This window comes from Vanessa cardui, chromosome 5, assembly GCF_905220365.1.
Source record: "Vanessa cardui chromosome 5, ilVanCard2.1, whole genome shotgun sequence".
Taxonomy (NCBI): Eukaryota; Metazoa; Arthropoda; class Insecta; order Lepidoptera; family Nymphalidae; genus Vanessa; species Vanessa cardui.
In genome coordinates this window covers 9,150,412-9,164,422 of record NC_061127.1, presented here as the reverse complement: position 1 = coordinate 9,164,422, position 14,011 = coordinate 9,150,412, and the positions used below count along the sequence as shown (strand labels likewise).

General features: G+C 31.2%; 2 protein-coding genes across 3 annotated transcripts; both read right to left on the bottom strand.

The window, feature by feature from the left end:
* Positions 1–34: 34 nt before the first annotated feature.
* Positions 35–7,724, bottom strand: LOC124529763 (putative inorganic phosphate cotransporter). The gene is made up of 9 exons (XM_047103668.1): positions 7,336–7,724; positions 7,002–7,198; positions 6,670–6,906; positions 6,388–6,597; positions 6,148–6,315; positions 5,542–5,758; positions 2,233–2,354; positions 641–757; positions 35–314 (listed from the first exon to the last, which is right to left on the bottom strand). Exons 1-9 carry the CDS (start codon positions 7,436–7,438, stop codon positions 90–92), a joined length of 1,596 nt encoding a protein of 531 aa, XP_046959624.1. The 5' UTR covers positions 7,439–7,724; the 3' UTR covers positions 35–89.
* A 1,281-nt stretch (positions 7,725–9,005) lies between these two features.
* On the bottom strand, positions 9,006–13,118 carry LOC124529752 (putative inorganic phosphate cotransporter). 2 transcript variants are annotated; one of them, XM_047103657.1, is made up of 9 exons: positions 12,856–13,118; positions 12,520–12,716; positions 12,203–12,439; positions 11,921–12,130; positions 11,681–11,848; positions 11,228–11,444; positions 10,676–10,797; positions 10,043–10,159; positions 9,006–9,296 (listed from the first exon to the last, which is right to left on the bottom strand). In XM_047103657.1, exons 1-9 carry the CDS (start codon positions 12,950–12,952, stop codon positions 9,072–9,074), a joined length of 1,590 nt encoding a protein of 529 aa, XP_046959613.1. In that variant the 5' UTR covers positions 12,953–13,118; the 3' UTR covers positions 9,006–9,071. The 2 variants fall into 2 exon arrangements, with proteins under 2 accessions (XP_046959613.1, XP_046959614.1); XM_047103658.1 differs by lacking the exon at positions 11,681–11,848.
* Between the last annotated feature and the right edge of the window lie 893 nt (positions 13,119–14,011).

The window sequence follows — 14,011 nt, the reverse complement described above, 5'->3', positions numbered from 1 at the left end:
CATTCATATATAATGTCACAAAATTATTGATTTTGGTATCTAACATTTATGCCTTAGATAAAAAAATATGCCTTAGTATATAAAGAAAATTAAGAAATTTCTTTTGGTAATTTTTTAATTAATTCAACGTCTTGAGAATTTGATGCTTCATCGTTTATAATAGAACCATGTTTCCATCCAGGTGGATAACCAAACTGTCTCACGTCATCCCACCATATCTGATCCACTTCCATCCAGATGCAGTACACTATGTTTGTTCCAACGAGCATTACAAAACAAACCCAAAATGCTATTCGCCATTGTGCCAAGGTCGACTGAAATGGAAAAGTTTTCTTTAAGTAATCATTTAATTAAGATTTGAATTATTTAATTAAAGAGTATCCTTAATTGTCTTATATAGTAAAGGTGGATAAACAAGCAAACGGGACAACTGATGGTCAGTGGCTATGTCCCATGTGCTCATAGTTACACTGGCTCACTCACCCTTCAAACCGTATCACTACAAAACTAAGTATGTTGTGGTACCTACCTGGTCCTGCAACTAAGTAAATCATAATCATATTTTAAGAGATTTATCTACATTATTCATTAAAATAGTTGCGTCATAAATAGTATCTTTAAAAGTGAGATGTTTACTTACATCAGGCGTCAAAAGTCCGGTCAAATACGGCGTTATCATTCCAGCAAATGTGGACGCAGTATTTATAAACGACGTTAAACTCCCTGAATAGTTAGGCGCCATATCCAGAGTGTTTACCTAACAATATGATATATTTCAAAGTAAAATGGTTAAGGATACATTTACGAAATCATATATTCTCTTATTGTTCGTACTATCAGACACATGTAACAGATTTTTACTAAGTGACACCTTTTTATTACTTATACATTTTTAGGGTTCCGTACGTCTGAATACAAAAACGGAACCCTTATAGGATCACTCGTGTGTCTGTCCGTCCGTCGCTTACAGTCAATTATCTCCGAATCTATTAGACCGATTAAGTTGAAATTTGGTACACATATCAATTCCTGTAACCCAAATACAGAGGTGTGACGTGAGCAGATGAAATCTGTATATAGGGGGTCATTTTTTGGGGGGGGAGGGGAAAATTAAAAAAAAAATTCTGAAAACTGCATCGTGTGGCATATCAAATGAAAGGTCTTGTTTAGAAGTATAAATAAATGTATTTTTTTTGTAATTTTAAAATAAATATTTCCAAGTTATTCAAGATAATAGACGAAAATTGACCATTCCCCCCCCCTTATCTCCGAAAGTACTGAACCTAAAATTTTGAAAAAAATACAGAAATAAGTTTTCTCCTTATAGATTATAGGAAAACCTATAAGAAGTCCATGATATTAAAATAACATGGTAAATCACTCAATATTGTGCGTACCAACTTACATTTGCAGGTAGAATGTGTGGGAGAACATATTTTTTAACTCCAATGTTAAGTTTTGTTAAATCGGTTTGTAGATGAATATTTAATGAAAAAAATAAGCCCACAATGAGCATTCTACGACCAATATTTTAGGAGATATTAATTAATTTTTCAATTTAATCACCCGCGGTATGACAAATAAATGCTTAGTAAGGCGTGGGCCCTTACTACGGCATTGTGAGATTCATGACCTTCACGTTGCTCTACTTGGGACAGATTTTTGCGCTAGTGTCTTGTTTCAATAATAGTTGTAAACAAATCAATGAAGACATAAAAGTGTTATAGTATGAATCGTTTAGAAAAATTTAAAATAACATCGTACGGAACCCTCTTCACGCGAGTTCAACTCGCACTTGTCCCCTTTTTTATTATTACGTGATTATTAACACTCAATAATATACAATAGAACCTATTCCAAATGTACAGAATAACAAATCTAAGATTTATCCATACGTTATGCATATTGCTCAAATATATTATTCATTACAAATGATTCTTGATTTATATAGTTATTTATATATAACACAAATTTATTCCAATTTATTTTATATCCCAAAACCTGTTAACAACTTCGCTAACATTAAAAATGCTATTATTCACGAATTCATAAAAAATCCCCATAGATCATTTCAGATCTTAAGTAATCCTTCTGTGATTGGAATATTCTCGATAGCCGCCGATAAAAGGAGCATAAATCATAACCTTAAAAAATCATCAATCGTGGGATCGAAGGTTTTATGACCCTTTTTCTAAAGCTTACAACATATGAATTAAAAAAAGCATTTTTTACCTTCATGCCGCTGTAATATGCACCCATAAGTCCCATTGACATAATAAAGAAGGTTATAGCTGCGTTTCGATCACATCCAGAATATGAAGCCAAGATAATGCATATTGCTGGACCAGTCGCAGCTAATAATGAGAAATATTTAAAATATTAAAATTATTTCTAAATAATAAAATTGAGCAAGAAAGAATCAAATTACATTAATATATTATCAGTTTTTCGCAGCACAAAAACGGTCTGAACGCAGTATTGATAATTTACGATGGTTTTAACATTTTTTTTTTATTAATTTTACGAAGAGAACATTTAGCTTCCCATACATGATTTCATTTTTATTCTCATATTGAACAAAGACTAGAGATAGCCCACAGTTTTTTTTTCGATCAAATCATCGGAATCTTAAAATGGCTTTTTTGTAAATACTATTCATCATACATTACGTTTTATCATTACTTCATGTGGAAGCTTTTGAAATAATTGTCAGCTTGAGATGTACTTTCAAATCATTTAGATATTTGAGCCAGGCGTTTTCTCTCTATAATTTTTCATTTCTTCTTCAACAGATATCAGTCAGACCAAGATTGTTTCATTTATTGATATTAATACAATTGTATGTTTCTTAAGACACTCTGGAGTTTTTAAGGCATGTGTATCAAGTTATTTAGAGTTCATTCATATCATATCTTGATATATATCAAGTTTCTTGATAATTCGTTCTGTGTTCAGGGAAACCAATAGTCAGGAGAGTTCGATTTTACTACTGAATATTTATGCTTTTCGCTATAAGTGATTGCTATTTGTGCATAAACGACATTTCAAAGTAGAAGCAACTGATATTTTGAAAAAGTTGCCGTATTTCTTTGTGACAAAATATAACCGACGGGAAATTGAAAACGCACATTTGGAAATCTCGGAATAAATTTTGCGTGTGACGTCGTTCCTGGTTAAGCGCACGTGTAATTTCAGCAGATCAATCTCCCGTAAGCCAACCAAGATAGTAGTTTTTACGTGATTGGGCTGTGAGGCAATTCCAGAGCACTGACTTTCTTACTTTACTGTACACATGCCATTCATTGTATTTAATGAACATTTATTAATGTTTTGTAAGATATTAAGCTGATAATTACAACAAATGTCGTTACAGTTCATCCGTTATAAAAAACTTACATGATAGAAATCATGTTCATAGTTCTACAATGTACAACCAACCTTTTGAATACGGATAATGGTCACTAATATCCTAATTCCTTTTTTTAATTTGATTCCGTGTTGCATTCTTTTTTTAAATTAGTTTTTTAAATTTATTATCTTATGTTTACAATGACAGTTTGCTTCAATAAATAAAGTTTATAAGCACTTAAAAATCAAACCGTGTTGGTTTTAGCATGAAATTTGGTTTTAATCAAAGGCCTGAAAATGAAATAAAAATTTGTTCATTCAAGTTAAGTTAATCTACTGTGAAATTATTGTTATTAAGATGAATAAAAAATAATATTAATTTAATTAAACCTATAATAATGTTGTATTTGAAACTAAGAAGGTTATTATTAAGCGTGTTGGTGGGCTGATGCAACATCTGCCTCTACGAAACAATATTCTTGCCTTTTGATTTAATTCACAAGTCAAGGATACAGATGTTACAGTTTATGGCAGTTTGTTGTTGTTTATTCAGAAAAAAACGTATAGTTTTCTAGACATAATATTATATCATGTGGCGTTTATTGTATATATACTTTCTATAACATACTGAAATAAAAGATGAAAAAGACATTAAAAAAGGAACATTACATTTAATAAATAAATAAAAATAAAAAAGCCTTATATTTCTTGCATTCCATAGTTCATTAACAGTGTGAATGCAAAATAAATTAACAATCAAAATAAATTAAATTAAATGAAACAAAAATAATGTGATTCTGATGATGTGACCAAATAAATTAATTTAGATTATAATATAAATATATTCAAATTCATAACAATTTTTGTAATTTCATTCAATAGATTATAAGTACAATTAATTTGTTATTGATTTGATGTGAAGTTAATATTGCAATTGATATTACATAATATATAATCCAATTAAAATAATGAGATTCGTTTTTTGCCCAGAGGATCGGAATTGCGATTCAACGGGGAAATGCTGCTAGCATTCTTGCCACCATTCCACGCGGTCAAGATTTATACAGTAACTAGTTTTAGTTCATATTTGTATATATATATTTAAGCATTTAATGTTGTTAATTCTTATGTCTCTGAATAAAAAAGAAAAAAATAAATTAAAATAATATATCAACATTATTATTATTATTGTTTTTTATTTGCAAGAACCCTCTCCATGAGAGGTAAAGGCATCCTCCAGAGAGGACCAGTGCTCTCTATTTTTGGCCACTCGAAGCCAATGAGTGCCGGCTACTTTTATTATGTCGTCTACCCAGCGTGCATTTGGTCTTCCTCTCCTTCTCTGTCCTAGTAGGCCTGTCCATTGAGTTGTCTCTCTTGTCCATCGATTATCGCTTAGCCTCGCTACGTGTCCAGCCCATCGCCATTTGAGCTTTTGTGAGTAATTAAGAGGCTTGAGTTTTCTGTCTTATATAAGTGTGGCGGATCTTTTGAATTTTCTTTATTTTCAGAATGCTCCTCTCCATACTCCTTTGGCTGGATATAATTTTATTTTTTACTTTCCTGGTAAATTTCCATGTTTGGCAGGCATATGTTAATGAGGGTAGTAGGCAGGTATTCATGACTTCCGTTTTCATTCGTGTAGCCATATTACTTTTGAGTATTTCTTTGAGGCTCCAAAACTTTTGATGAATGGGACAGAGAGTCAAATGCCTTTTTGTAGTCGATAAACTAACATTACATTTAAAAGCTTTTAAATGCAATGTTATCCATTGATACAATTAAAAAATATTTGAGACATCTTTATTTAGGAGTACTTTTTCTACTTAACTAATAAGTCCGACTTTACACTGAGATATCATGGCGTTGTTACCAGAGACGAGTATCATGTATATAAAAAAGAAATATATAACAGTAAGAAACATACATTGCCAATACGTCGAATTTGAAATTGAAAACCAAGTATACCAAATTTTTAAGCTCTTTGACGTCACAAGAGCAATTTCGTGTTGAAAACGTATGCATAAAGCCAAAAGTCAAGTCTATTCTACTCTTGCTAAGCTGGCTTTAATTACATGGCTTAAATTACAAATTATATATGTATATCTTAATTGATAAATAACAAAACATCAGTTTATGTTTATTGAACTAAATTAATTTAAGTTGTAGTAAATTTATCAAGCGATTACTCACCTATAGTTGTGTATATTTTTCTAGCAGTCTTTATGCTATGCCATTTCTTTCTAATGCTTAAGTCACAAATAATGCCAAAAATAGAAGCACAAATCGTCATAGCCATGAAAGGCAATCCGGTGAGAATGCCAGTGGTCGCAATGTTGAATTTTAAAACATCATGCGTATATTTCGGGAGATCAGACACTATCGTATATAGACCCCAATCGTGTCCCACCTTGAAAAGAAAAGATTTACTTTTTCATTGTTTGCACATAAAAAATTGAGTTTGAAAAATTGGCGCGAATATTTGACTTTTCTTTAAAAAAAAAAACAAATACTAAATTCACAGGTGAAGTGAAGGGTAACTATATTTATATAAAGCTATAGTAAATATTAAACATTCCTATCATCACCAATGCTCCATCGACCTTGGTAATTAAGAAGTTAATGTCCCCTTTGCCTTTAGTTACTACTTCGCTCGTCTTTTCAGTCAGAACACAACAACACTAAGTAATTAGAAGTATCATATAGGTACGTTCAACAAAGTAAATAGTTTTTAATGTATTCATACTGTTATTAATCATATATATTATATTTAATAAACTTATACGTAGAAAGACTTACATTCGCTATTAGCAAGACCCATGCAGGTGGTGATCTTATAATCGCTTTCCACGGTACTGGATCTTTTTTATTAATATTCTGGGCCCTTGTCACAGTTTTGTTTAAATAATCTAATTCCTTTTTTGAAATAAATGGATGTGTATTTGGTTCGCTGTAGCACAAAAAACTCTGAAATAGCCGTAACAATAAATTGATCAAATATAATCTGATAAATCAGTACAAAGTATTTTTAAGACTTACCCAAAGTATGAACCAAAATATACCGAAACCGCCAAAAAAGTAAAACACATAAGCCCAGTCTCTACCATTAGCTAATAGCAAACCGGACATAATTGACCCAAATATGTTACCAATTTGCCCCCCTCCAAAAATGATAGCAGATATAAATGCCCGCTCATGTGGTGGTATCCATCGTGCCATCATGTACGATAAGCCAGGCATGGTTGGACCCTATAATTCAAATTCATTAAATACCATTATCTCAATCACCTTAAAATTAATGTGTTAAATACAAAAGTATACCTCTCCCATTCCTTCTACAATACGAAGAATAAATAAAGAAGTTGGTCCACCCATTCTCGTTACGATTGGAGTTAAGAAAGTAAACAAAGCCGTGCTAAGAAGACCACATCCCAATACCCATTTACCCCCAAACCTTTGAGCCAAATATCCTCCTATAACTTGTGTCGTTGCATAACCATAATAAAAGCCACTTAAAAGAAGACCCTGTGTCTTTTCATCCCATTCAAATATAGCATACTGCAAGATAAAGATATATAAGTAAGTATACAATATTTAAAGGTTTAAAGTCATTTAGGTATTTCATTATAATGCTTAAAAATTTTCATGTTTACTGGATTTGTAACAACAGTTGTATTGATACTTATGACGTCACTAGGACATGCATCGGGATCCAAATTTTCTCTTTCAACATGTTTGTGTTTGACCATTTGTGTGATAGCCATGTTCAAGGTCACACGCATAGTAAATGCATTACATATGCCAATCAATCCTACAATCGCAAATACGTAACGTTGAGGAATCATACAACCTGTGAAATACAAACCATTATTTACATCATGTGATAATGACCTCATTTTGCATCTGACATTTATCAACTTATATAAATGTACTTATAGACAAAAGATTTTAATCTTATTATTATTTGGTTAGTTATTTACTACTTACATGATCTTAATATTTTAATAAGTGTTGAATCTTTTTTTCTGACAGTTTCTTCGTCGGCATTTAAGATGAAGGCTTCACCTTTTTCCACTTTCAATTCCTCCATGTTCTTTAACAATGCTCAGAAGTCATAAAGTGTCACGATCTGATTTAAACATTTATTTAGTGAAGACACAACGTTCAACAGCATGTAATCACTGAATGGAAACTATATTATCTTTCACCCTGACTGAAATGACGAAGGCAAAAATTCATTTCAGAGTGGAAAGATGTAACCGATATCATTATCAATGTTGTAATCAATTGTTTAATTAAGCTGAAAAGTAAGAAACATATGTTTCTTGTCATATGATTATGTATTTTTTACTTTTCAGCCATAAATTTAACTGAGAGGTACAATTTTTCCATTCATCGAGTCGTTACTATTAACGATCTTGTCGAAGTCTAAGTGTGATCATAATGTAACTCTTAATGAATCTTAATCTCAGCCAAGTTATATCACGTTGGACAGAATTGAATGAAATTTACGCAATAATTCTAAGCGAAATTTTCTGAATATTTATTCATAATCTGTACCAATATGTAAACTTATGAAAATCTGGGTAGATACCCACTCATAAGATTTTTCACCTCCAAACAGCAATTATACTACTATGATGGTGTATCGTTTTGAATATTAGCCAGTGTAACTACAGCCACAAGGACCATAACAGCCTAGTCAACTAGTTTGTAGCGTATTCGTGATGCAAAACTAGGGAAGGTTTGTGGCGCATACGCGATGCAAGATATGGATAATCATCTATCTGTTGATGGAGGCGATCAGCATTAGGTGTTCATTGAAAAGTGTACCTACCATATCCTTATAATAGTAAGTTAATATTTATTTATGAAAAAATGGTATCTTATATTAAATCCAAAATTGGTAAAGTTTTATTTCTATGAGATTTTACACTTCAGAGCCTTTTAGTAATTTGGTCGCATTGTAATTTTATATCATACTTATGTTGAATATTTCCTGTGTTCTGTGTATGTAATTTTAGTGAACGCTAATGATCTTTAAATATTCCAAAATAATCATTTAGATATTTTAATCATTGTATCTTTAGTACTTTGAAAATATTTTTATAACGATCAGTTTTTCCAGAGCAGCGTGATAAATCCTCGTTAGTTCAATAGCTGCATCGCAAATCAATTAAAAGATACTTGAAAACGAATACAAGTAAACTACTGAATATGTAACAAACTTATTTTATGAAAAAAATTGACTCGCTATTTTTTTAAAGTCATCGTTATGAATTAGCTTGAATAATGATTCTGAAATTCACTGTTATGTATATACATGACAATTCATTAGCACTACGATTTTATTTCAATAATAATTGCTGTGATAATCTTAATAAAAAATAGAAATGAAACTCCTGTTAAAATAAAAAGCAATTACGATTAGTAATATCTAGGTGTGTTGAGCTATAACTTTTGTTGAAAGAAATATACAGTGTATCTTTTATATTTTTCACATCCATACATACTATATTTGCACATTATATTATGTCAATACAATTTGTCAATATTATACTGACCATATATTCGATACCATTTTAACAATAAGATGATAAATGATTTATATTAATGCAGATATTCTATTGAATTTATGCAAATAAAATAAAACAAGCTACTTTCTAATCCTTACTTATTTTATTTTCTTACAAATAAATTCTTACTAATTACATAATTTAAATTTAAGATAAGTCTTTCAATGGTTTTTCAATCAATTCAACGTCTTGAGGTGTATTTTCCTCTTGGCTAATAAGAGTACCGTGCTTCCATCCTGGTGGATACCCAAACTGCCTGACATCATCCCACCATATCTGTTCCCCTTCCAGCCAGATACAGTACACTATGTTTGTCCCTACAAGCATTCCAAAGCAAACCCAGAATGCTGAACGCCATTGTACCAAAGTTGACTAAAATAAAAAATATTACATCAGTTATAAATAAATAATAACAAAATCACAGGATTTTGTATCATTTAATCTATAAATTAAATTTTAAATCTACACTTAATATAATAGGGAAATAAATTTGTAAATAAATACATATCAGTTACATTTTATTTCATCTGTTAAACGATTGATATAAATTTGTATATCACGACGGATTAAATTATTAGGTTTACCGAATTTCTGAAACCGACAATAAATTAATTATATAATAATAATAATATTTATATTTATTTGTAAAGACAGACATCTATACATATAACAAAATTGGAGTGTCTGTTTGTAATATTAAAATAGCATTTTTTTACTCAATGCATATGTATTATTTTATACATGGTACATATACCAAAAAGAACATTTACAATTTTTGTTGGTCTGTCTGTCTGTGTATTTGATCCGGCCAATGTCAGGCACGTCTGGGCCGATTTTGACGGGACATTCACTGGCAGAAAACTGATATAATAGGGAGTAACTTAGGCTACAATTATATTTATTTTTTGTTAAATTCAAACGCGTACAAGAAAGCGGACACAGCTAGTTACGTAATAAAAATGTCATAATTATATCCAAGATTCTCCGTCCATATCATTCCAAAATGAGCGAAGATCTACGGTGTGATTTAAGCATAAGAATCTCTATATCATCATTAAACATTTTTTTGAAAACGAAAAGAAAATCTCTCGAAATTTAAAACAAGCATCATTACTTACGTCAGGAGTCAAGAGTCCGATCAAATAGGGTGTTATTATGCCGGCAAATGTGGATGCTGTGTATATAAAGGACGTCAAACTCGCTGCATAATTAGGTGCCAGATCCAAAGTATTTACCTGAATCGTATATATTTTAAAATGTTTAGAAATTTCCACTCACATTTAATCACTTATTGGCCAAATATGGATATTTGGTTATAAAAGAAAATTACAATATGTGTAGTTTATCATGTGACTTTGCTTAATGCTGAATACTGCTATTTAAAACCGTTTTTCTATAATGAATCAGATCAGAAGGTAATTACATACAACATGTTACAGACAAAAATCAATTTTAGCGTATATTTCGATATTCATTTGGAGACTTAGTCGAAATAAAATGAAAATATACTTTTCTCAAGTAAACTTTTACAAGCACTTCTGAATCATCATTTTATACGCCATATCGTATGTAAATATTACCGGTTCGGAATAAAGATTCTACCAAGAAGCATCGACAAGAAACTCTTGTGTTGAACGATATGCTTTTCTAATTTAAATTTTTTACACTAAATGCTGTGCACAAAAGACTGTCTCCCCCCCCCCTCTCTCTCTCAAATTGAACAACCCTGAATTAATGTAAGATTAATTTACCTTCATGCCGCTATAATAAGCACCCATAAGTCCCATGGAAATAATGAAATAGACCATAGCCGCATTGCGGTTGCAACCAGAATATGAAGCTAGAATAATGCATATTGCTGGACCAATCGCGGCTGAATATGAAAGATATTTATAATATTAACATTCATTCTTAGTAATTAACCTATTTAGCGATTCATAGTTTATTTTTCGTGTACAAACTTCCTAGTTTGAAAGGTGAATGTAGAAGTGTAATTAAAGTCAAGTAAAAAGGCAGACAATAAAATAGTTCCCAAATAGCAATGGCGTTTAAGGAATGATTATTTCATCGTATTTACAGGCAGTGGTCACCATCAGTTGGTTCATTTACCTGTATTTTAAAATATCAAAAATATAACATACAAAGACCTATCAATAATTATAATTTAATTGTGATACAATTTATGAAAGTAAATACACGTATTGCTAATATTACAAGTATTTGATGATATTAAAAATGTAATTATTTAAATAAAAACTAATGCTTACTTACGTTTATACATAATGATCTGTATTTTTACTTACCTATAGTTGTATATATTTTTCTTGCCGTTTTCACGCTATGCCATTGTTTTCTAATACCGAAGTCACAAATAAACCCAAATCCGAAAGCACATATCGTCATAGCCATAAAAGGCAAGCCGGTTAGAAAGCCGGTGGTCGCAATATTGAATTTTAAAACATCGTGCGTATATTTTGGGAGATCTGTTACAATTGTGAAAAGACCCCAATCATGTCCCACCTAGTAAAATAATTTTGTTATTGCATTTTTTATATCTGTTAGCAAATGTTTGTTAATTTGTTTCAAAGGAAGCTAAAAATATTGCAAGATATATTTGCTGCAGTTTGGACTTTGACGTTAAAAAAATACAGCGTAGACGAATAATTATTATTGGCAAAAAACACCATTTCATTGAGGTTTATAATTTTAATTGGCTAACTTTTTCTTAAACTCAGAAGGCAACTATGAAAACCTACATTAGCTACAAGCAAGGCCCAAGCAGGTGGTGATCTTATAATAGCTTTCCATGGCACTGGATCTCTTTTATTAATATGGTTTGTTCGCTTCACAGTTTTATTTAAATAATCTAATTCTTTGGTAGATATATACGGATGTGTCTTTGGTTCACTGTAACACAACACGCTCTGAAATATTGATAAAACAATAATTCAATACAAAAAACGTTATTGGTAAAAATGTTTGCTAACTTGTCTTACCCAGAGAGTAAACCAAAATAGACCAAAACCACCGAAAAAGTAGAACACATAAGCCCAATCTCTGCCATTAGCTAATAACATTCCCGATACGATTGATCCAAATATATTACCGATTTGCCCACCTCCAAATATGATAGCAGATAGAAATGCTCGCTCATGAGGTGGTATCCAACCTGCCATCATATATGACAACGCGGGCATTGTTGGACCCTATAATTATAATTAAGTAATGAGTTACACTCTATTTACTAAATTTAAAATGTTGTGTATTCCAATATATACCTCCCCCATTCCCACTATAATTCGAAGAATAAAAAGCGAGGTTGATCCACCCATTCGTGTAATAAACGGAGTTAAAAAAGTAAATAATGCCGTACTGAGAAGACCAAGTCCTAATACCCATTTACCCCCGAAATTTTGTGCTAAATATCCTCCCAATAACTGTGTTGAAGAATACCCATAATAGAAACCACTTAAAAGAAGACCCTGTGTTTTTTCGTCCCACTCAAACATAGCATGCTGAAAGAAGACAAAAATAATCAATCGCAAATACAAGCAATTTTGATTTGGTCCATATGTAATTAAATGTATTCACTTACTTGGTTTATAACAGCAGTTTTGTTAAAAATTATGCTATCGCCTGGACATGCATCAGGGTCGAAATGTTCTTTAACATAATGTCTATGTTTGACCATTTGTGTGATAGCCATGTTCAAAGTCACACGCATAGTGAATGCATTGCACAAACCGATCATTCCCACAATCGCGAATACGTAACGTTGAGGAATCACACAACCTATGAATTGTAGATAATTATTTACTAATATTATGCTTTGACTCTTTAGTCAAAGTTTAGTTTTCATATTATATCTTATCTCTGATATAACTAAAGACGAATGTTGTTTATTTTCTTTTGATTTTTGAGAATTACTTACATGATCTTAAGAATGAGATAACTGAGGATTCTTTCTGTCGTTCTGCCCTTTCCCTACTGATCAATGATTCTTCTCTGATCGCTTTTGATTCTTCCATACTTATTATGTCATGTGAATTATCTTTATGTTAGACACCACTATATAAATAAAAATATAAACCCAAAGTTTATTGTTATTTAATGATTTTATCGAATAGAATTTGTACTTTATCTTTCACACCGAACAATTAGACTGAAGAAAAAATATTTCAGAGATGTAAGATGTAACCGATATCATTATCATCTCTGTAATCAATTGTTTAATTAGCTAGCGAGTTATTTATGTACGTACGTCTGATAATTTTAACTAATAATAATATTATAGTTTATTTCAGCTACATGACTAAAGTTATTGTTCAAATAGTAATAGCAGTGCAGTAGACTAACAGTAACAGTAAAGTAAATTTCCCACTGCTGGGCTAAGGCCTCCTCTTCCATTAAGCAGAGGGTTTGGAACATATTCCACCACGCTGTTCCAATGCGGGTTGGTAGAATGCAGATGTGGCAGAATTTCGATGAAATTAGACACGTGCAGGTTTCCTCGCAATGTTTTCCTTCACCACCGAGCACGAGATGAATTATAAACACAAATTAAGCAAATATAGTAATTTTGGCCTGGGTTTGAACCTGAAATCATCGGTTAAGATGCACGCGACTCAACCAATGAACCATCTCAGCTCCTGCAGTATAGTATATCATTAAAAATGGAGTAACATGAAAAACCTCTTGTTATCACATGTTCTTAATATTTTAAGTGAGAGTGACATGAAAACTATGTAGTAACGACGCTAGCCAAAGCAATTAAATAGATAACTTCACACCTTCCCTTATGTTAAAACATACAATTTATGTTATTCCAAATTTAAATTGTGAACAATGCAATTTGGGAGTGTGTGTTAAAATAGTGATCAGAAATAGGAAATAACATTAACAATATTAATAATTATACTTAATTTATAAATCGGGAGATTATTATTCTTTTTTTTAATTCAAATTAATAAATAAAAATTAATTTAATTTTAGCCACAGAAGAAAATTTTACCATAAGTACACACATCTTGTTATTTTATTAATAGTATTGAAGCATATCGTGATAATAAATAAAACTATTTGTTCTA

Excerpts from the sequence above, each read along its gene's own strand:
- LOC124529763 (XM_047103668.1), bottom strand. The coding sequence starts at position 7,438 with ATGGAGGAATTGAAAGTGGAAAAAGGTGAAGCCTTCATCTTAAATGCC. Across the intron at positions 6,907-7,001 it reads CAACTGTTGTTACAAATCCA|TATGCTATATTTGAATGGGA; the intron begins GTAAACATGAAA and ends TTTATCTTGCAG. Across the intron at positions 6,598-6,669 it reads TTGTAGAAGGAATGGGAGAG|GGTCCAACCATGCCTGGCTT; the intron begins GTATACTTTTGT and ends TTTGAATTATAG.
- LOC124529752 (XM_047103657.1), bottom strand. The coding sequence starts at position 12,952 with ATGGAAGAATCAAAAGCGATCAGAGAAGAATCATTGATCAGTAGGGAA. Across the intron at positions 12,440-12,519 it reads AAACTGCTGTTATAAACCAA|CATGCTATGTTTGAGTGGGA; the intron begins GTAAGTGAATAC and ends GTCTTCTTTCAG. Across the intron at positions 10,160-10,675 it reads CTTATTATAGCGGCATGAAG|GTAAATACTTTGGATCTGGC; the intron begins GTAAATTAATCT and ends TATACGATTCAG.